The 22,702-nt window shown below is 40.6% G+C and overlaps 1 protein-coding gene and 1 long non-coding RNA gene across 3 annotated transcripts; both read right to left on the bottom strand.

Annotated features, from left to right (window-relative positions):
• Positions 1-3,407: 3,407 nt before the first annotated feature.
• On the bottom strand, positions 3,408-5,589 carry LOC149974597 (uncharacterized). Its single transcript, XR_016489507.1, has 2 exons — positions 5,234-5,589; positions 3,408-4,141 (listed from the first exon to the last, which is right to left on the bottom strand). It is a non-coding gene; the product is annotated as an uncharacterized LOC149974597 (long non-coding RNA).
• Positions 5,590-10,519: 4,930 nt separating this feature from the next.
• LOC110499393 (ribonuclease T2) lies at positions 10,520-22,355 on the bottom strand. 2 transcript variants are annotated; one of them, XM_021576511.3, is made up of 10 exons: positions 22,089-22,355; positions 14,047-14,130; positions 13,681-13,735; positions 13,497-13,546; positions 13,341-13,398; positions 13,144-13,208; positions 12,924-13,037; positions 12,758-12,803; positions 12,103-12,174; positions 10,520-11,856 (listed from the first exon to the last, which is right to left on the bottom strand). In XM_021576511.3, the coding sequence occupies exons 2-10, from the start codon at positions 14,121-14,123 to the stop codon at positions 11,662-11,664; spliced, it is 732 nt and encodes a 243-aa protein (XP_021432186.2). In that variant the 5' UTR covers positions 14,124-14,130; positions 22,089-22,355; the 3' UTR covers positions 10,520-11,661. The 2 variants fall into 2 exon arrangements, with proteins under 2 accessions (XP_021432186.2, XP_021432185.2); XM_021576510.3 differs by having other exon boundaries at positions 21,844-22,144.
• Between the last annotated feature and the right edge of the window lie 347 nt (positions 22,356-22,702).

The raw sequence follows: 22,702 nt of genomic DNA, 5'->3' as shown, positions 1-22,702 counted from the left end.
TCCATACAGTAATTTACCTGGAAGAGATCGAACCATCTTGGTTTCTTATATCTGACTGGGATTCATGATGCAGCACTCCTATTACAGTAAATCTTCCAAGTTGAAATAATGTTCTAAATATCTGTTCAAGAAGACACGCTATGTGGAAATTCTTCATTTTAGATTCAGGCGGTGTAAAAAACAATTCAGTCACCACTTCAGTTTGTACAGCAGCCATTAGGGCAGCATATAATTATACTGGACTTGATCTCACTCTGAGAATACAGATGGAATGTGGGAGTTATCATGCAAACAATTCCTCATAGGTTCCACACAACACCAGTAGGTTCTATCTACTATACTTACATTGCCAAGACACATTGATCACATCCAATAAGGCGAGTACAGTACATCAAGCTGTGGATCCTAAACCATGCTCCTCCCAAGTATGTATTGCATTTTTACAAATCAAAACTTCTGGAATACACTGAAGAGACTCACATCAGCAACTTTTTCAAATATAGTGCCTATAGAAAGTCTACTCAATCCATTCAAAAAGTCCACCTTTTGTAGCCTTAAAGTGCATTCAGAAAGTAGTCAGACCCCTTGACTTTTCCACATTTTAGTTACGTTAATACCTTATTCTAAAATGGATTCAATTGTTTTCCCCCCTCATCAATCTACAGAGAATACTTCATAATGACAAAGCAAAAACATGTTTTTAGACATAAAAAATAAATAATTAAATATCACATTTACATTAGTACTCAGACCCTTTACTCAGTACTTTTTTGAAGCACGTTTAACAGCGATTACAGCCTCAAGTCTTCTTGGGTCTGACACTACAAGCTTGTCACACCTGTACTTGGGAAGTGTCTCCCATTTTTCTCTTCAGATCCTCTCAAGCACTATCAGGTTGGATGGAGAGCATTGCTGCACAGGTATTTTTAGGTCTCTCCAGAGATGTTCAATCGGGTTCAAGTCCGGGCTCTGGCTGGGCCACTCAAGGACATTCAAAGACTTGTCCCGAAGCCACTCCTGCTTTGTCTTGGCTGTGTGCTTAGGGTCATTGTCCTGTTGAAAGGTGAAACTTCGCCCCAGTCTGAGGTCCTATAAGGGCACAAGGCGAGACCCAGATGCAGACACAAGAGGCAGATGGTTTGAGTCTTTGATATGTATTAATAATCCAAAAGGGGTAGGCAAGGGAATGGTTGTGGACAGGCAAAAGGTCAAAACCAGTTCAGAGTCCAAGAGGTACAGTGTGGCAGGCAGGCTCAAGGTCAGGGCAGGCAGAAAGGTCAGGCAGGTGGGTACAGAGTCCAGAAAACAACCAAGGGTCAAAACCGGGAGGACTTGCAAAAGAGAATAGAAAAGGCAGGAGCAACGGAAAAACATGCTGGTTGACTTGGAACATACAAGACGAACTGGCACAGACAGAGCGAAAACACAGGTTTAAATACACAGGGGATAATGGGGAAGATGGGTGACACCTGGAGGTGGTGGAGACGAGCACAAAGACAGGTGAAACAGATCAGGGTGTGACAGGTCCTGAGCGCTCTGAAGCAGGTTTTCATCAAGGATCTCTCTGTACTTTGCTCCGTTCATCTTTACCTCGATCCTGACTAGTCCCCCAGTCCCTGCCACTGAAAAACATCCCACAGCATGATGCTGCCAACAGCACCATGCTTCACTGTAGAGATGGTGCCAGATTTCCTCCAGACGTGACGGTTGGCATTTAGGTCAAAGAGTTCAATCTTGGTTTCATCAGACCAGAGAATCTTGTTTCTCATGGTCTGAGAATCCTTTAAGTGCCTTTTGGCAAACTCCAAGCGGGCTGTTGTGCCTTTTACTGAGGAGTGGCTTCTGTCTGGCCAGGCTATGGTAGAGTGGCAAGGCTTCTGTCTGGTCACTCTACCATAAAGGCCTGATTGGTGGAGTGCTGCAGAGATGGTTGTCATTATGGAAGGTTCTCCCATCTCCACAGAGGAACTTTGGAGCACTGTCAGAGTGGCCATCGGGTTCTTGGTCACCTACCTGACCAAGGCCTTTCTACCCTGATTGTTCAGTTTGGCAGGGCGGCCAGCTCTAGGAAGAGTCTTGGTGGTTCCAAACTTCTTCCATTTTAGAATGATGGAGGCCACTGTGTTCTTTGGGACCTTCAATGCTGCATTACATTTTTTGGTACCATACCCAGATCTTTCCCAATTCGTTCGACCTCCTGGCTTGGTTTTTGCTCTGACATGCACTGTCAACTGTGGGACCTTATGTAGACAGGTGTGTGCCTTTCCGAATCATGTCTAATCAATTGAATTTTCCACCAGTGGACTCCAATGAAGTTGTAGAAACATCTCAAGGATGATCAATGGAAACAGGATGCACCTGAGCTCAATTTTGAGTCTCGTAGCAAAGGGTCTGAATATAAGGTATTTCTGTTATTTATTTGTTATAAATTTGCAAACATTTCTAAAAACCTGTTTTCATTTTGTCATTATTGGGTATTGTGTGTAGATTGACGAGGACATTTGCTTATTTAATACATTTTCGAATAAGACTAACATAAAAAAATGTGGAAAAAGTCAAGGGGTCTGAATACTTTCTGAATGCACTGTATACTGTAGCCTGGAATTAAAATAGTTTTTTCCCCTTTATTGATCTACACATCCTACTCCACAACTTCGAGGTAAAAACAAATATTCATAAAAAAATATATATAATTTGAAGAATTTTTAAAAATAAAAAAATTAAATAGCTTGTTTGGATCAGTGTAATCGCAATCCTAATTTAGCTCAGGTGTAACCAATCACCTTCAAAATCACACACCAAGTTAATTGGCCTCCACTGGTGTTAAATTGTAGTTATTCACTTGATTTCAGGATAAATTCAGCAGTTTCTGTAGGTTCCCTCTGCTGGGTAGTGAATTGCAAAGCAAACACTCAACCATGAGCACCAAGGAGCTGGACGGTGTATACCTTGCCTTTATCCCTCCAAAATGAATGACCGAGCAAGTAGAAGACTAATCAGAGAGGCTACCGAGAACACAATGGCAACTTTAAAAGAACTACAGGGTTTTATGGTTGGTCAAAGTGGTCATGTGACAACAATATCAAATAAATGTATTTGTCACATGCTTTGTAAACAACAGGTGTAGACTAACAGTGAAATGCGTACTTACGGGCCCCTCCCAACAATGCAGAGAGAATTATACATATATATTTTTTAGAAAAATAATAACACAAGGAATAAATACACACCCCCAAGCATGTTTGGTAGGGTGGCAAGAAGAAAGCCATTACTCAAGAAAGCCCACCTTGAATCCTGTTTGAAAACAGATGATGTAAGTCTCCCATACTGCACCGGTCCCCATGGAGCCGAAGCATAATAACTGCCTGAATACAGTAGTAGATCTGAACCTTAGCCTGCACATACAGTAATGCAGATGTATATTTATTTACAGTATATCAGAACCTTACATTTATGTTCAAGTCATACCATAAATGAAATGGGAGGATTGTAGTATTATATCCACATTACTGTACTCTTTAAATCGCATTATAGATTTAAATATTCCTTCAGAGGATTTGACATTCACCTAAACTGTATTGAATTACCAAGTCATAATACTGTTCCTTGTTAGAGGTAGACATTAATTAAAATAAATGTGTAAAATCTCTGATAGAGAGTACGGCTTAACATTTATCTTGTTTAAGAAGGTACCTTAATATATTCACTGAGCACATCATTTGAGCCATCGTTCATGCTCACTCACGTGAAAAGAAATGTATTTTACGTAAGTAAAATGTAATTATCCCGAAAGACTGGCCATTACACATTGACCCTCAAATATCAGGATGCACATTAATGAGAAATGCCATGGTTATCAGTGCAGTCCCAAACCCTTGCCTAGGTACTGCTTTGCTGTGTCTAATTGGCTGGAAGGACTTTTGTTAGGCATGGAACATACAAGCTATAGAATGCTTGGAGACAGAGATACAGAGGTGGAGAAGTATCTGGGCTGTAGCCAGGTCTGACCTGTGGCTGATTAAGCTTATCTCACCCAAAGCCAGGGGTGCTGTGATCCATAGAGAGCAATCCATCAGGACCCAGAATGTCAGCCGCCCGTATCTGTCTAGTCTTCATGTCCGTCTCCTGTTCTTTCAGCTCTCTGGAGAGTGAGTAATGGAGCAGTGGTCACCCTGGCTGTGTTTATAGGTCTGCTGTGAAAAGATATGCCTCCCTTCATCTCACCTGTGTAGCTGCACACGTTTAATACAGCATCTTGCACCTGGATGTTCCTAGATAAGCCCCCCAAATGAGGTATACTAGTAGCAAGATCTTATCATGTATTTATTCATTTCCTTGAAATATTGTGATTCCTTAGACGACTGACGATAAAATATAACTTAATATTTCTAATCACAGCATAGGTGAGTTGCAATTATATATTTAATCAACTCACTACCATAAAATGCATTGGTGAAGGCTGATAAATCAGGCTAGCCAGTGGCACTCTTTATCAGTGTCATTTCCTGGGAAATAGAGATTTGTCTGAAAATCAGCAGATCTCTCTTATTGTGTTTGACTGTTGTATCACTGAAGGATTACCATCATTTAACTAGATTTATGAGGACAGGCAGAGCACTAGACATTAATGCATTTCTAGGTTATGTGGTTTTGAGGACTACACAGCTGCTTAAAGAAATATATAGGAACTCTGCATGTATCACCTTTGTTGGACTACTAACAACTACAACATATATTGGTCCTGTATACATTGCAGCTTGACATTTACTGTCATGAGTCTTGTCCTGGAGGCAGAACTGAGCGATGTCCCCTTAGATAGGCTAGCTGCAAAGTCAAAATTGGCTATAATTTAAAAATTAAACTAAACATATATTAACTTTTTGGTCTTAATTTAAGGTTAGAGTTTGGCATTAGGGTTAACAGTGTGGTTAAGGTTAGAGTTTGGCATTAGGGTTAACGGTGTGGTTAAGGTTAGGTTTAAAATCTAATTTTATGAATGTGGCTGTGCCAGCTAGTGACCACTTTGTAGAGCTGCCTCCAGAACAAAATTCATGACAAAATGGCTAAACTGCATATACATCAGTTAGCCAGTATATAGTTCTCTGTACAAGTCCTCCAAACTCCTCCTTTCTATTGATGCAGATTAGACGTCATTACAGTAGAGAGCTGGATACTCTCACTATGTATCCACTTGTTTTTTTTACATTCATAATAAAGGATATCACATACTCACCATATAAAACACAAATACTGTTCCATTATACTATCCTCTGGTGTATTCAGGAGCTCTTCATAAGGACCCTTGTCTTCGGTCAACGAGGCGAAGACGAAATCAGCCTTACTTTCACCACTCACTCTGGTCAGGGAGAAACAGCGATGACTCAAGGTGAAATGACTTCCTTTCGGCCCAGTTGCCCTCACAGGAAAAAGGGCAGACAACACAGGATCTTAGCTCTCATCTACCACAGATGAGTGAATGACAAAATTATTACTTTCAACGGCAGACAGAATTGCTATCAGCCATTACCATTATCTCTGGTGCTAGCTCCCATGAATGCACACTGATTAAAAGCCAGTTGACTGGATCTGACTTAGGACCTCTACCAAGAGAAAAACACCCTGGCTATAGAGAATGAAATCATCCACATCTTTACTAATGATAGAGAAATCTGCTGTAAAGCAGTATCCAAATCCAACGGCTATAGTGATCACAATATTACCATATCTAGGAAAACCAAAGTTCCAAAGGCTGGACTTAATATTGTGTATAAGAGGTCCTACAAGAGGTTTTGTAGTGATTCCTATGCTGATCATGTAAAGAATATTTGCTGGTCTGTGGTGTGTAATGATGAGCAACCAGACACTGCACTTGACACATTTATTAAACTGCTTTCTCCAGTTACTAATAAGAATGCACCCATTATGAAAATGTCTGTAAAAAAAATTTCTCTCGGTGAATTGATGAGGAATTGAAAAATATGTTATGGTTGAAAGGGATGAGGCAAAAGGAACGGCAACAAAGTCTGTGTCAGGATTTGGCCAGGGTTGTTCCGGTTTTGGTCACTAGATGCCCCCATTGTGCTTTTTGACCCTTTTGTTTTCCCTTGTTTCCAGTTATTATTTGCACCTGTGCCTCGTTTCCCTTGATTGTATTTAAACCTTTAGTTTTCCTCAGTTCTTTGCTCTGTGTTTGAATGTTAGCACCCAGCCCCAGTGATGCTGTGAACATTTGTTGTGCCCGTTGGACGCTCTTGTGGAACTCTGTTCTTGTTTATTTATTTTTGATTATCTTATGAGGCTTTTTTCTGCTGTACCTACCACCTTGTGGATTTACCTTTTGACTTGGAAGATGACCTTTGTTCTCTTGGAATTACTTTTGATGTTGTGGATTTATATTTTTGCCTGAAGAACTTTCCTTTTTACTTTATTAAAACACCGTCTCTAGTACTGCTGTGTCTGCCTCATCTTCTGGGTTCTGCTGACTATTAGTGGCTCAGTTTGCTAAGTGACTGTTTCTCACACCGGAGACCCGAGTTCATAACCGGGTCTTGACAGTCTGGCTGTATAACCGATTGGCAAACGTTCTGCAAATTGATAAATCATGTCACTAAACTGAATAAAAAGAAGAGACTACACTATGAAGCAAAGAGCTTTGGAGCACCTTAAATGAAATTTTGGGCAAAAGGGCAAACTCAGCTCCATCATTCATTAAATCCGATGGCTCATTCATCACAAAACCCACTAATATTGCCAACTACTTTAATTATTTTGTTCATTAGCAAGATTAGCAAAGTTAGGCATGACATGCCAGGAATAAATGCCAAACCTACACATCCAAGCTTAACTGATCAAATTATGAAAGACAAGCATTGTAATTTTGTGACTGTTGAAGAGGTGAAAAAAGTATTGTTGTCTATCAACAATGACAAGCCACCTGAGTCTGACAACTTAGATGGAAAATTACTGAGGATGATAGCGGACGATATTGCCACTCCTATTTGCCATCTCTTCAATCTAAGTTTACAAAGATGTGTGCTCCCTCAGGCCTGGAGGGAAGCAAAAGTCATTCCGCTACCCAAGAATAGTACAGCACCCTTCACTTGCTCAAATAGCCGACCAATGAGCCTGTTACCAACACTTAGTAAACTTTTGGAAAAAATAGTTTTTGACCAGATGCAATGCTATTTTACAGTAAATAAATTTACAGATTTTCAGCACGCTTATAGGGAAGGACATTCACCATGTACGGATGGCATTTACACAAATTACTGATTGGGTGAGAGAAAATGCTAATTAAAACATTTGTGGGAGTGGTTTTGTTAGACTTCAGTGCAGCTTTTGACAATATCAATCATAGTATGCTGCTGGAAAAACATATAGTGCATTTGTAAAGTATTCAGACCCCTTGACCTTTTCCACGTTGTTATGATAAAATGGTTTTCCCCTCAATCTCCAAACAATACTCCATAACGAGAAAGCAAAAACAAGTGTTTAGATATTTAACATTAACATATTTATTCAGACCTTTTACTCAGTACTTTGTTGAATCATCTTTGGCAGTGATTATAGCCTTGAGTCTTCTTGGGTATTATGCTACAAGTTTGGCACCCCTATATTTGGGCTGTATCTCCCAGTCTTTGCAGATCCTCTCAAGCTCGGTCAGGTTGGATAGGGAGCGTCACTGCACAGGTATTTTCAGGTCTCTCCAGAGATGTTCGATTGGGTTCAACTCCGGTCTCTGGTTGGGCCACTCAAGGACATTCAGAGACTTGTCCCGAAGCCACTCCTGCATTGTCTTGGCTGGGTGCTTCGGGTCATGTTCCTGTTGGAAGGTGAACCTTCTCCCCAGTCTGAGGTCTTGAGCGCTCTGGAGCAGGTTTTCATCAACGATCTCTCTGTACTTTTCTCCGTTCATCTTTCCCCCTCGATCCTGACTAGTCTCCCAGGCCCGGCCGTTGAAAAACATCCCCACAGCATGATGCAGCCACCACCATGATTCACCATAGGGATGGTGTCAGGTTTCCTCCAGACTTGACGCTTGGCATTCAGGCCAAAGAGTTCAATCTTGGTTTCATCAGACCAGAGAATCTTGTTTCTCATGGTCTGAGAGTCCTTTAGGTGCCTTTTGGCAAACTCCAAGCGGGCTGTCGTGCCTTTTACTGAGGAGTGGCTTCTGTCTGGCCAGGCTATGGTAGAGTGGCAAGGCTTCCGTCTGGTCACTCTACCATAAAGGCCTGATTGGTGGAGTGCTGCAGAGATGGTTGTCATTATGGAAGGTTCTCCCATCTCCACAGAGGAACTTTGGAGCACTGTCAGAGTGGCCATCGGGTTCTTGGTCACCTCCCTAACCAAGGCCCTCCTCCCTGATTGCTCAACTTGGCAGGGCGGCCAGCTCTAGGTAGAGTCTTGGTGGTTCCAAACTTCTTCCATTTAAGAATGATGGAGGCCACTATGTTCTTAGGGACCTTCAATGCTGAAGAATTTTTTTTGTATCCTTCCCCAGATCTGTGCCTCGACACAATCCTGTCTCGGGGCTCTACAGACAATTCCTTCAACCTCATGGCTTGGTTTTTGTTCTGACATGCACTGTCAACTGTGGGACCTTATATGGACAGGTGTGTGCCTTTCCAAATCATGTCCAATCAATTGAATTTACCACAGATGGACATCAAGGATGATCAATGGAAACAGGATCCACCTGAGCTCAATTTTGAGTCTTGTAGCAAAAGGTTTGAATACTTATGTAAACAACCTATTTTTTTATATAAATAAAATATTTTAAAAAATTGGTTTGTCATTATGGGGTATTGTGTGTAGATTGATGAGGATTGTTTTTATTTAATCCATTGTAGAATAAGGCTGTAACGTAACAAAAATCTGGTTTAGGAGCGTTACCAAGATGAGATCTGGCTAAGGACCGTTACCAAGATCAGATGTGGCTTAGGACCGTTACCAAGATCAGATGTGGCTTAGGACCGTTATCGAGATGAGATCTGGCTTAGGACCGTTACCAAGAGGAAACCACCCTGGCTATAGAGGAGCTGAGGAATGAGGCCATGAGTGCTCCTGTGTGTGTGTGACTATCCCATGCTGTCTCCATTGACTTGAGGACATAAGACAATGAACCTCTCAAGAGGAGAGGAGAGAAGAGGAATGAAATGTATTTCAAATGGGCCTGGTTACCAATTAGGTAACAGTGATGCAGCTGATAGTTTTCAGTCAGGAAGAATCAAGGGAGTGATGCATGGATCTCACTGTGTGTGTCTAATACCAACTGAGGCAGCCGTTGCTTCCCCTACACCTATTTGATTTTTCCTGTTCTTGGCAAATTAGATTTCACATTGACACTATAACCCAGGGGTGTAAAACTAATTTTACCCAGGGGCCGCATTTGGTTATATTTTCAGTGCTCCTTTCCTGTCTAGTTTTATTTAGTTTATTATTAGTGAGCTGAACACAGAAACTGCATGAATGTAGAACCATTATAATTTCTACAGTTTCGATTTGGTTTTAGTCATTTCAAAGTATATTGTGTCCATAACATCTCCCATAAAATATATTTTTATAAAAAAATACTCAAACCACACACGAGCCGGATTGGAACCCATCGCCGGCCGTATGTTTTACACCCCTGCTATAACCGCTTTCCTCTTATCCTACTACAACAGTTGACATAAAACTGATTGCACCACACATAATATTCATTATATCTGACAGCCAAGGCCCGTAATACAAAATTAAAACTTGCAGTTCACATTTGCAAGGGAAATACTCAACTATGATGAGATGTAAGTTAGACAAGTTATTGTGTGTTTATTTATACATTCCGTCCCAGGATTTTGATAAATCCCGTTTAAATACTTCTTGCGAAAATAAGCTTTTACTTACCACCAGCCACTAACAGATGAAGCTCTTCAGTATGTTTCCATGCCTTGCATGAGGCCTTGCATGAGGCCCAGGTCTGTAAAAAGCACAATGTCTCATGTACTCCAACAGCCCAAAAATCTCATACACACAAGGTAAACTGTCAAGAGGAAAGATCAAGGCTGACTGTATGGGATAACTAGCCTATACACCACCAGCATTGCTATTCTACCACTATAGTAAATAGCTTTCATTAACAAAAATGATTTAGACATCTTCTTGCTCAGGAGAGTTAAGATTGAGTAGTAATCATCGTCTTTGTTCTAATAAACTGACTAATCAGCTGCAGTTAAGATGGTGAAGAGTGTGTAACAATAAATATACATGATTTTAAGTCAAACTCATTCAGCATTTGAGTGCCTGGACATGGAGTTTTTTATATCATGTAATACATTTTGTGGATATAACATTTCTTTAAATGTGTAATTTATTGTAACAGACTGAACAACGCTAGACAATGTAAGACAGGTATACTGCCTCTGTTGGCCATTGGTGTTGTGTAGACGTTTCCTGACCTCTTGTGGCATGTAGTTGAATGTGCATATGTGTATTCACTAAAATGCAAATTGCAGGGGTAAAGAGTATGTACAACTGCTGCAATAGAAACATGTATTTAATTCATTGTCAGTAAAAAATTACAGAGGATCGGAACCATATCAAACAAAGCCACCATTTAAAACCAAAGCGTATCCCACAACTGAAATTAAATCTAACTAACTTAACAGCAGAAACAACATCAGTTTCAGATACAATAAGTATATCTGATTAAATCAGGATCATCATTCCATCAAATTATGGAGATGGCATTACTAATGTAAACCAATGCGTTTTAACCACCACCATACACAATCTTAATTACTCAACACTTTTAACATCAAAACATATATCAAGAGTAATGGAGGCAGTGAACAGACTTCTTCATAAACTGTGCATTAAACTTTAGATTTTGTTTGACAAAAAGTAGGACCATACTTTAAACAATTTAAATAATAATTTAAAAGCAAATTTCATACTATTTTACTGGTGGCATTAGGGTTATTATGATCAGTTAGAGCGTTGGGCCAGTAACAGAAAGGTCGCTGGTTCAAATACCTGAAGCGACAAGGTGAAATATCTGACTATGGCTAACCCTGTAAAACAACACATTTCACTGTACCTATTTGTTGTATGTGACAATAAAACATTTTTTACATATTTGTATGACACATTTGGCAAAGCACAAGATTTAAGGACCTTATATAACTCTTAGTATGCCATTTGCATATAAATGATTTATAAAACATTATATAGGAAGTATAGGCCTTCAGGAGTGTTATCATTAAAAGCGGATTCATTCCCTGAGTTAAAACATGATCAACCTGCTTCTAAGAATCAAGCAGAACACATGAAAATAGTTGTAGACAAATTCATTTGGAAACACTTGTGTTTTTAGTACTTTAGAATAGTATTTCTGAGCTAACTCACACTTAGTAGAACCTTGTATCTACACTCTCAGGAAAAAAAGGTGCTATCTAGAACCTTAAAGGGTTCTTCAGCTGTCCCCATAGTAGAACCCTTTGAATAACTATTTTTGGTTGCAGGTAGAAAGAACCCTTTTGAGTTCCATGTAGAACCCTTTCTACAGAGGAAGGGAACCAAAAAGGTTTCTCCTATGAGACAGCCGAAGAACCCTTATTTCGAAGAGTGTGTTCCATGTGAGATATAACTGATTATAGAGTAACCAGACCTCACTAGCCACTACATTGATGGCTTCCCCTTAAGGGGAGGGTAGTAGACAGGTGTGGCATGGTCACATACACTAAACTCGGTACCCTTAACATTGAGGAAGTCAATTAGTCTCAGAGTGTCTGTCTCAGAATGCTCACAGTTGGCAAGTTGGAAGTCTGAGTTGAAGCAGATCTCGATCTGGCCCAAGATTTGCACCTTCCCACCCTATGAACAAGAAATAACTTAGTGATACGTTCTCGATTCAGGGTTAGGATTCATGATTGAACATTTTAGTTGTGTGAAACAAATACTATTTATGAAGAATGATTAAGAAAATGTATTCTAAATACAAAATTGTACGCAATCCACATAGTCCTCTACTCTTCAAAGAAAACCTTTAGGCAAATTGAATAACTAGTTGTGCTTGAGTTTGCATTTGACCAAAATAAAAATATTTAAAACACATGATACCTTTGGGTGAATACACTGAATCTTTGGTTTCACACTGTAGAAGTTGAGAATGATTCCTTCGATGTGGTCAAACTAAAAACACAGAAGTAGTACATTTAACCATGAGTATTCATCGCATGCTATTGGATGCATGCACACATCTCAGTCATTTCACTGACAGTAGCTAAGTACAGATGTAAGATCTTAATTTGATTACCCTGTTGCAGGAAAACTTTCCTGCAATGCAAGAACTTCAACATGTGAAGTGTATTTGAGGTTTAAAAAGGCTTCTGAAGTTTGTAATTTCCACTTTGAAATTTCTGACTTGAGTTTCCCTTACAAAAAATGTATCAACTCTTACAAAAATGTCCATTAATTACACATAATAATTCACATTGACCTGTTGCTGCAGGATTATTTTCCTTCTGTAGCAAACTGGCTCAAATCAAGATCCTACATCTGTAAACAGGAACAGTAAGTCAAATGACTTGGAGTAAATGAAAAACTATGGCGGGTTTCCCATAACACAGGGTTTCATTTAACACAGTATAGTATGTTTCTTGATATGACGCAGAAATACTTGGCGTTCTTTAAGTCTAACTTTAAACATACAGCAATTTAATATCAGTGCAAAATGCCATTGTCCTTGGTAATGTAGTAATAATGATGTACTTACAGTGTAGTACGTCTCCGAGGGCACAATGTTAAATTTCTTCATCACTCTGAAGACATACAAAGAATTTATAACTAGTAGAAACATAAATCAGGCTTCAGGGTATACAGACCATATATTATCCCATATGTTTCATGAGGATACTCTATTGTTAATTCAGTACACTTACCCATCAAGGTCTAACGTGTGATACAGCTCCAGGGCTTTGCCAAAGTATTTGTGTTGACTGTTTAGGGACTCTGCTTTTGCAGCACACGTTCCATGTTTTTGCCATTCATATTGCCTGTAAATAGAAGATCAAATGTGCTAACATTTGTTTAGAAAAATCTTCTTACCTGAAAATATAACAATGACCTGGAGTAAAGTATTTATACAAAATTAGAACAGACCAGAATTCAGAGGATGCTGGAGTTATAAGATCCGGCCACCACTTCTGCATATCTGGAAGTAGGTCCTGTAAAACATAGTCACGATCAAACATTTCACTTCATTTTTTACAATTATAAACACTTGACTTTTGACTTCAAAATAAAAAAAATTGTCATGAATAAGCAAAATGTATGTTTTTTCCCACAGCAGAACATACCTGGATTAGAGTTACATTGAAGTGCCAAGATGAATTGCATTCCTGGCCTTTATCTGGCCTGTAAGACACAGACATTGGTCAAATGTGTACAAAGATAACAGAGTCCACGATAGTCAGCGCTTTATTTTTTACTGAATATTATTAGGTCATCCTTACCACAGTCCATGCAAAGTCCAGTAGTCAAATTTGGGATCACAGTGTTCCATCTGCAAATCAAAATGTTTATTTTGTCATACAAGGTGGCACATCTGGACACTTAAGGCCACCGTATCAATTATACAATCAGATGATCACATGATACGTAGAGTTTATTATGCTATGAAACCATAAAGTAGCTTACACTGCAAAATGTGCTTGGCCAGTGTTGAGTCAGGATCAACTTACTCCACATATGCCTGAAATAAAGCAGGGTTACATTTAATAAAATAGTAACATTAGCATGATCAAAGTGCCTCACTCATTTAATGGCCTTGAATTTGCATTGAGACCTGCTACGGAATGACACCAACTCAGTGGCCCTGTGGTTAAAGTGTCCTGGGTTTGGAAGGTTGGGGGATCAATCCTAGCTGCCTCACGCTGACCTATGAGCAGTTGTGTCTCAAAAAGACTACTTACATTGGAATGAAGGGCTTGATGCAGAGGCCATTAACCAGACAGATACGCCTACCAGTGCATTAACCAGACAGACAGGCCTACCAGTACTTACGGCGCCGCGAGTACGAATGAGGAAGACATCAGACCGCAGCCAAGGCACAGCAGGACAACAAGCGCCAAAGATTTCATGTTTACGCTGAAACGAAGAAAACATACCATTAGGATAGGTTGATTTTGGACCATAGCTGGATTGACATGATCTGTAGGCCTAATATATTTGTTGTTAGGCTAACTCTTACAATTATAACGCCTAAAACTTCAATTGCCTATGCAACTTAAATCATAGGTGGAATTACCACAGGGGATATTCAGAAAAGGTTGATTCGTCCCCCACAATAATTTATTTAAAATAAAACCTCTCATTCCAAAATCAGGGGCATTAAGATGGAGTTGGTCCTCCCTTTGCTGCTATAACAGCCTCCACTCTTCTGGGAAGGCTTTCCATTAGATGTTGGAACATTGCTGTGGGGACTTTCTTCCATTCAGCCACAAGAGCATTAGTGAGGTCGGGCACTGATTTTGGGCGATTAGGCCTGGCTCGCAGTTGGTGTTCCAATTCATCCCAAAGGTGTTCGATGGGGTTGAGGTCAAGGCTCTGTGCAGGCCAGTCAGTCAAGTTCTTCTACACCAATCTCGACAAACCATTTCTGTACAGACCTCGCTTTGTACACGGAGCATTGACATGCGGAAGCATGAAAGGTCCTTCACCAAACTTACCACAAAGTTGGAAGCACAGAATCATTTAGAATGTCATTGTATGCGGTAGGGTTAAGATTTCCCTTCACTGAAACTAAGGAGCCTGAACGATGAAAAACAGCCCCAGACCATTATTCCTCCTCCACCAAACTTTACAGTTGGCACTATGCATTGGGACAGGTAGTGTTCTCCTGGCATCGGGCAAACCCAGATTCGTAGGACTGCCAGATGGTGAGCGTGATTCATCACTCCAGAGAACGTGTTTTCACTGAGTCCAATGGCGGGGAACTTTACACCACTCCAACCGACGCTTGGCATTGCGCATTGTGATCTTAGACTTGTGTGTGGCTGCTCAGCCATGGAAACCCATTTCACGAAGCTCCCGACGAACAGTTCTTGTGCCGACGTTGCTTCCAGGGCCAGTTCGGAACTTGGTAGTGATTGTAGCAACCGAGGATAGATTATATTTCATGCGCTACGTGCTTTAGCACTCGGCGGTCCCGTTCTGTGATTTTGTGTGGCCTTCTACGTTGCGGCTGAGACGCTGTTGCTCCGAGAACTTTCCACTTCATAATAACGGCACATATAGTTAATCGGGGCAGCTCTAGCAGGGAAGAAATTTGAGAAGCGGACTTGTTGGAAAAGTGGCATCCTATGACGATGACACGTTGAAAGACACTGAGCTCTTCAGTACGGGCAATTCTACTGCCAGTGTTTGTCTATGTATTATGCATGGCTTTGTACTTTATTTCATACATCTGTCAACAATGGTGTGGCTGAAATAGCCAAATCCACTAATTTGGAATGTGGACACCCATAGTATATGGCTATGTAGTGGAATGTGGACACATACTTTTGGCCATGTAGTGTATATACAGTGCCTTTAGAAGGTACTCCCACCCCTTGATTTATTCCACATCTCGTTGTTTTACAGCCTGAATTTGATAATGGATTACATTTAGATTTTGTATCACTGATATATACACAATAGCCCATAACGTCAAAGGAGAATTATATTGTTAGGATTTTTTTGAAAAGGTGCCACGGGGCCCCAAATGCGTTAGCCTGGCCTGGGGTAGCACCACCCCCCCCCCCCCCCCCCCTGAAATATGATTGGCCAACCCATTCTCATTAGGTCAGAGCACAGTATTCAAAACGTATTCAGACCTTGACTTTTTCTATATATTTTTTACTTTACAGCCTTATTCTAACATGGATTAAATAGTTTCCCCCCCCCCTGATAAATATACACACACAATATCCCATTCCGACAAAGCAAAAACAGATTTTTTTGACATTTTTGCAAATTTATAAAAAAAATAAAAAAAAATAGAAATATCACATTTACATAAGTATTCAGACCCTTTACTCAGTACTTTGTTGAAGCACCTTTGGCAGCAATTACAGCCTCACGTCTTCTTCGGTATGATGCTACAAGCTTGGAACAGCTGTATTTGGGGAGTTTTTCTCGTTATTTTCTGCATATCCTGATGGGGAGCGTCGCTGCACAGCTATTTTCAGGTCTCTCCAGATATGTTTGATTGGGTTCAAGTCCGGGCTCAGGCTGGGCCACTCAAAGACATTCAGAGACGAGAGACAAGAAGCCACTCCTGCGCTGTGTGCTTAGGGTCATTGCCCTATTGGAAGATGAACCTTCGCCCCAGTCTGAGGTCCTGAGCGTTCTGAGAGTCTTTAGGTGCCTGGTGGCAAACTCCAAACGGGCTGTCATGTGCCTTTTACTAAGGAGTGGCGTCCGCCTAACCACTCTACCATAAAGGCCTGATTGGTGGAGTGCTGCAGAGATGGTTGTCCTATCTCCACAGTGGAACTCTAAAGCTCTGTCAGAGTGACCATCAGGTTCTTGGTCACCTCCCCGACCAAGGCCCTTCTCCCCCGATTGCTCAGTTTGGCCCGGGCGCCCAGGTTTAGGAAAAGTCTTGGAGGTTCCAAACTTCTTCCATTTAAAAATGATGTTCTTGGGGACCTTCAATGCTGCAGAAATGTTTTGGTACCCTTCCCCAGATCTGTGCCTTGACACAATCCTGTCTCTGAGTTCTACAGACAATTCCTTCGACCTCATGGCTTGGTTTTGGCTCTGACATGCACTATAAACTGTGGGACCTTGTGTGTGTCTCTCCAAATCATGTCCAATCAATTGAATTCAAATCAAATCAATTGTTATGTCACATGCGCCGAATACAACACACCTTACTGTGAAATGCTTACTTACAAGCCCTTAATCAACAACGCATTTCAAGTAATAGAGTAAAGAAAATAGTTACCACATAAATTAAAGTAAAAAGAAAATGATAATCAAAGAGTAACAAGAAAATTACATAACAATAATGAGGCTATATACAGGGGGTTTCCAGTACCGAATCAATGTGCGGGGGTACAGGTTGGTCGCGGTAATTTGTAAAGTGACTATGCATAGATAACAGTGAGTAGCAGCAGAGTAAAACAAAAGGGGCGGGGCAATGTAAATAGTCCAGGTGGCCATTTGATTAACTGTTCAGCAGTCTTATGGCTTGGGGGTAGAATTTCTTAAAGAGCCTTTTGGTCCTAGACTTGGCTCTCCACTTGCCGTGGGGTAGCAGAGAGAACAGTCTATGACTTGGGTGACCGGAGTCTTTAACAATTTTTTGGGCCTTCCTCTAACACTACCTAATATGTAGGTCCTGGATGTCAGGAACCATGGCCCCAGTACTGGGCCGTACGCACTACCCTCTATAGCGCCTTACGGTCAGATGCCGAGAAGTTGCCATAAGAGGCGGTGATGCAACCGGTCACAATGCTCTCAATGGTGCAGCTATAGAACTTTTTGAGGATCTGGGGACCCATGCCAAATCTTTTCAGTCTCCTGGGGGGGGGAAGGTGTTGTCGTACCTTCCTCAAAACTGTCTTGGTGTGTTTGGACCATGACAGTTTGTTCGGTCTGAATACTTTCAGAAGGCACTAACACATATGCACACACACACACACACACATACAGTTGAAGTTTGAAGTTTACATACACCTTAGCCAAATACATTTAAAATCAGTTTCACAATTCCTGAAATGTAATCCTAGTAAAAATTCCCTGTCTTAGGTCATTTAGGATCACCACTTTATTTTAATGTGAATGTGAAATGTCAGAATAATAGTAGAGAGAATTATTTATTTCAGTTTTTATTTCTTTCATCACATTGCCAGTGGGTCAGAAGTTCACATACATTCAATTAGTATTTGGCAGCATTGACTTTAAATTGTTTAACTTGGGTCAAACGTTTCAGGTAGCCTTCCACAAGCTTCCCGCAATAAGTTGGGTGAATTTTGGCCCATTCCTCCTGACAGAGCTGGCACTTTGGAGGCCTCCTGGCTCGCACACACACTTTCCAGTTCTGCCCACAACTTCCTATAGGATTGAGGTCAGGACTTTGTGATGGCCACTCCAATACCTTGACTTTGTTGTCCTTAAGCTATTTTGCCACAACTTTGGAAGTATGCTTGGGGTCATTGTCCATTTGTAACCAAGCTTTAGCTTCCTGACTGATGTCTTGAGATGTTGCGTCAATATATTTACATAATTTTTCTCCCTCATGATGCCATCTATTTTGTGAAGTGCACCAGTCCCTCCTGCAGCAAAGCACCCCCACAACATGATGCTGCCACCCCCGTGCTTCAAGGTTGGGATGGTGTTCTTCGACTTGCAAGCCTCCCCCCTTTTCCTCCAAACATAACGATGGTCATTATGGCCAAACAGTTCTATTTTTGTTTCATCAGCCAGAGGACTTTTCCCCAAAAAGTACAACCTTTGTCCCCATGTGCAGTTGCAAACCGTAGTCTGTCTTTTTTTATGTCGGTTTTGGAGCAGTGGCTTCTTCCTTGCTGAGCGGCCTTTCTGGTTATGTCGAGATAGGACTCGTTTTACTGTGGATACTTTTGTACCCGTTTCCTCCAGCATCTTCACAAGGTCCTTTGCTGTTGTTCTGGGATTGATTTGCACTTTTCGCCCCAAAGTATGTTAATCTCTAGGAGACAGAACGCGTCTCCTTGCTGAGCGGTATGACGGCTGCGTGATCCCATGGTGTTATACTTGCGTACTATTGTTTGTACAGATGAACGTGGTACCTTCAGGCATTTGGAAATTACTCCCAAGGATGAACCAGACTTGTGGAGGTCTACAATTGTTTTTCTGAGGTCTTGGCTGATTTATTTTGATTTCCCAATGATGTCAAGCAAAGAGGCAATGAGATGGAAGGTAGGCCTTGAAATACATCCACAGGTACAGCTCCAATTGACTCAAGTGATGTCAATTAGCCTATCAGAAGCTTCTAAAGCCATGACATTCTCTGGAATTTTCCAAGCTGTTTAAAGGCACAGTCAACTTAGTGTATGTAAACTTCTGACTAGAGGTTGACCGATTAATCGGAATGGCCGATTAATTAGGGCCAATTTCAAGTTTCATAACAATCTGATTTTTTAAATTTGTTATACCTTTATTTAACTAGGCAAGTCAGTTAAGAACACATTCTTATTTTCAATGACAGCCTTGGATCGGACTTTCAGATTTTCACATTGTCAGCTCAGGGGATCCAATCTTGCAACCGTACAGTTAACTAGTCTAACGCTCTAACCATTGCACTCCACAAGGAGCCTGCCTGTTACGCGAATGCAGTAGAAGCCAAGGTAAATTGCTAGCTAGCATTAAACTTATCTTATAAAAAACAATCAATCATAATCACTAGTTATAACTACTAATCCAGTTTAGCAGGCAATATTAACCAGGGGAAATTGTGTCATTTCTCTTGCGTTCATTGCACACAGAGTCAGGGTATGTGCAACAGTTTGGGCTGCCTGGCTCATTGCGAACTAATTTGCCAGAATTTTTACGTAATTATGACATAACATTGAAGGTTGTGCAATGTAACAAGAATATTTAGACTTAGGGATGCCACCAGTTAGATAAAATACCGAACGGTTCCGTATTTCACTAAAATAATAAACGTTTTGTTTTCGAAATGATAGTTTCCGGATTCGACCATATTAATGACCAAAGGCTCGTATTTCTGTGTGTTATTATGTTATAATTAAGTCTATGATTTGATAGAGCAGTCTGACTGAGCAGCAGCAGGCCCGTAATCATTCATTCAAACAGCACTTTTGTGCGTTTTGCCAGCAGCTCTTCGCAAGCACAGCGCTGTTTATGACTTCAAGCCTATCAGCCTAATGGCTGGTGTAACCAATGTGAAATGGCTAGCTAGTTAGCTGGGTGTGCGCTAATACCGTTTCAAACGTCACTCGCTTTTAAATTTGGAGTAGTTATTCCCCTTGTTCTGCAAGGGCCGCGGCTTTTGTGGAGTGATGGGTAACGATTTTTTGAGTGTGGCTGTTGTCGATGCGTTCCTGGTTCGAGCCCAGGTAGGGGCCGAGGAGATGGACGGAAGCTATACTGTTACACTGGCAATACTATAGTGCCTATAAGAACATCCAATAGTCAAAGGTATATGAAATACAAATGGTATAGAGAGAAATAGTCCTATAAATACTATATTAACTACAACCTAAAACCTCTTACCTTGGAATATTGAAGTCTCATGTTAAAAGGAACCACCAACTTTCATATGTTCTCATGTTCTGAGCAAGGAACTTAAACTGTAGCTTTTTTACATGGCACACATTTTTACATGGCTCATACATGGCACATATTGCATATTGGCACATATTACTTTCTTCTCCAACACTTTGTTTTTGCATTATTTAAACCAAATTGAACATGTTTCATTATTTATTTGAGGCTAAATTGATTGTATTGATGTATTATATTAAGTTAAAATAAGTGTTCATTCAGTATTGCTGTAATTGTCATTATTCCAAATACATTTTTAAAAATCAGCCGATTAATCGGTATTGGCTTTTTTGGTCCTCCAATAATCGGTATCTGCGTTGAAAAACCATAATGGTCGACCTCTACTTCTGACCCACTGGAATTGTGATACAGTGAATTATTAGTGAAATAATCTGTCTGTAAACAATTGTTGGAAAAATGACTTGTGTCATGCACAAAGTAGATTTCCTATCCGACTTTCCAAAATTATAGTACGCTAACAAGAAATTTGTGGAGTGGTTGAATAACGAGTTTTAATGACTCCAAGTTAAGTGTATGTAAACTTCCGACTCCAACTGTAGGTAGACGAACTCCAACTATAATAAAACTCAGTCTTCATCTTTTGTGTCTTCTTAATATAAAGTAATACGCATGTGTGTCACACCTGCTCCGGCTCTTCCCCTCCGCGCCCGTGAGCTCCCCAGCACTACACACTCCTGCCACCATCATTATGCCCACATGCCTTCCCCTGTCGCGCATCAGCGATTATTGGACTCACTCACCTCTGTCATTACCTCCGCTATATATGTCTGTTCCCCGATTCAACATTGATTGTCATATGTCCTTGTGCTGACGCTGGTCCGGTCTTGTTCCATGTCTGTTGCAATTAAATGTTTGACTCCCCCATACCTGCTTCTCTACTCCAGCGTCGGTCCTTACAATGGATGGATCATTATAATACAACTCAGTCTTCATATTTTACGCCTTAATATTTGCCTTGAAATACCTTCATTTGGTGATGGTGACTACTTCTCCTTCCACTTATATTGTGTTTTCAAAAAAGCCCATCCATATACCCCTCCATAGCCCTCAAGAGAGGCATGATAAGTCATGTCAAACTGTGCAGAATTGCAGGAAATGCTTTTAAAAAGTACTATTCGCCCAACCCCCCCCCCCCTCCCAATACCGACACCACAATTTCGCAACCTGACTTAAATGTTTTTAGCTTATTATATAATACTTTATTTTTAGTCTATATAGCATATGTAATAACATGTATAGGCTACAATGGTTTAAATTGTGTGATTTTTACATTGGTGCTTGCCAAATACTATTGAGCTGATATTTGCGCCCATCAGCGCCACGGTTTGCTGTCAAGTCAAATAATCGAGCCTGTTTTGCAACTCTGTGTAAACCGTCGTGGGGAGCGTAACTTGAGATTACACAATAGAAGGCTATGGGTTACTTTAATTATTTTACAAACACTGTCTCCAGCTGGCTACACGTAGCCTAGACTATGTGGGTACATTTTCAATATAGCCTACGAGTGACACAACAAGTTCTTACCTGTGTTTTGTTATTTTGTTCTTGTGGATCGATGTAAAACCCCGCTACAGTAACCTGGCGTATACAGAACTAGAAGTTTGTCCAAGACCATTTAGATGAGGAAATATTTATATTGTTTTATAGATTAGCAATATGACATCTCACTGGTATCACTTATGGTTTAAAGTTAGATAGCCACTACGATTCGACGTCTGGTTGTAGAAAATATGGTGGATAAATGAAGATGTCTTACTTAGGCAGTTTACCTTTGGAAAAAATGTTCACGGTTCCTGTCTGTGTAAGTAGGCGTTCCCTCTCTCACGTGAGCTTACTTTACGGTGTAAGACCAATGGTTATGGTCTATTTATTTTCCTTTCCCAGCTCTCCCCACCTGCCCCGCCTGACCAGAAAAAAATAGCCAGTGAGATATTGGGCAGCCCTTCAAGGTGGCAGGGGCAATAGGTAGACCAGAATAGCCACGCTATTCTTAAAAAATGTGTGGATGTCTCGCTTTCTCTATTGTCTCTGGTAGTAGCCAACAATAATGAAAGTGTGAAATTGTTTTCCTGCAACAGAGCTGAGTCTCACGCAATGATGTAAAGTACTTAAGTAAAAAATACTTTAAAGTACTACTTAAGTTTTTGGGGTATCTGTACTTTACTTTACTATTTATATTTTTGACAACTTTTACTTCACTACATTCCTAAATAAAAGTATGTTATTTTTACTCCATACAGTTTCCCTGACACCCAAAAGTACTTAACAGGACAGGAAAATTGTCCAATTCAGGCACTTATTAGGTCATCCCTTCTATCTGATCTGGCGGTTTTACTAAACACAAATGCTTTGTTTGTAAATTATGTCTGTGTGTTGGAGTGTG

The sequence above is a fragment of the Oncorhynchus mykiss genome, chromosome 20 (genome assembly GCF_057628025.1).
Source record: "Oncorhynchus mykiss isolate SJ-2025 chromosome 20, ASM5762802v1, whole genome shotgun sequence".
Classification (NCBI taxonomy): domain Eukaryota; kingdom Metazoa; phylum Chordata; class Actinopteri; order Salmoniformes; family Salmonidae; genus Oncorhynchus; species Oncorhynchus mykiss.
The sequence above is the reverse complement of the archived record's forward strand: the minus strand, read 5'-3'. Positions and strand labels throughout refer to the sequence as shown.

Coding starts and splice junctions, on each gene's coding strand:
- LOC110499393 (XM_021576511.3), bottom strand. CDS start 14,123: ATGAAATCTTTGGCGCTTGTTGTCCTGCTGTGCCTTGGCTGCGGTCTG. Junction 13,399..13,496: donor TGGACTTTGCATGGACTGTG/GTAAGGATGACC, acceptor TGTGTCTTACAG/GCCAGATAAAGGCCAGGAAT. Junction 11,857..12,102: donor TTCAGTGTATTCACCCAAAG/GTATCATGTGTT, acceptor TCTTGTTCATAG/GGTGGGAAGGTGCAAATCTT.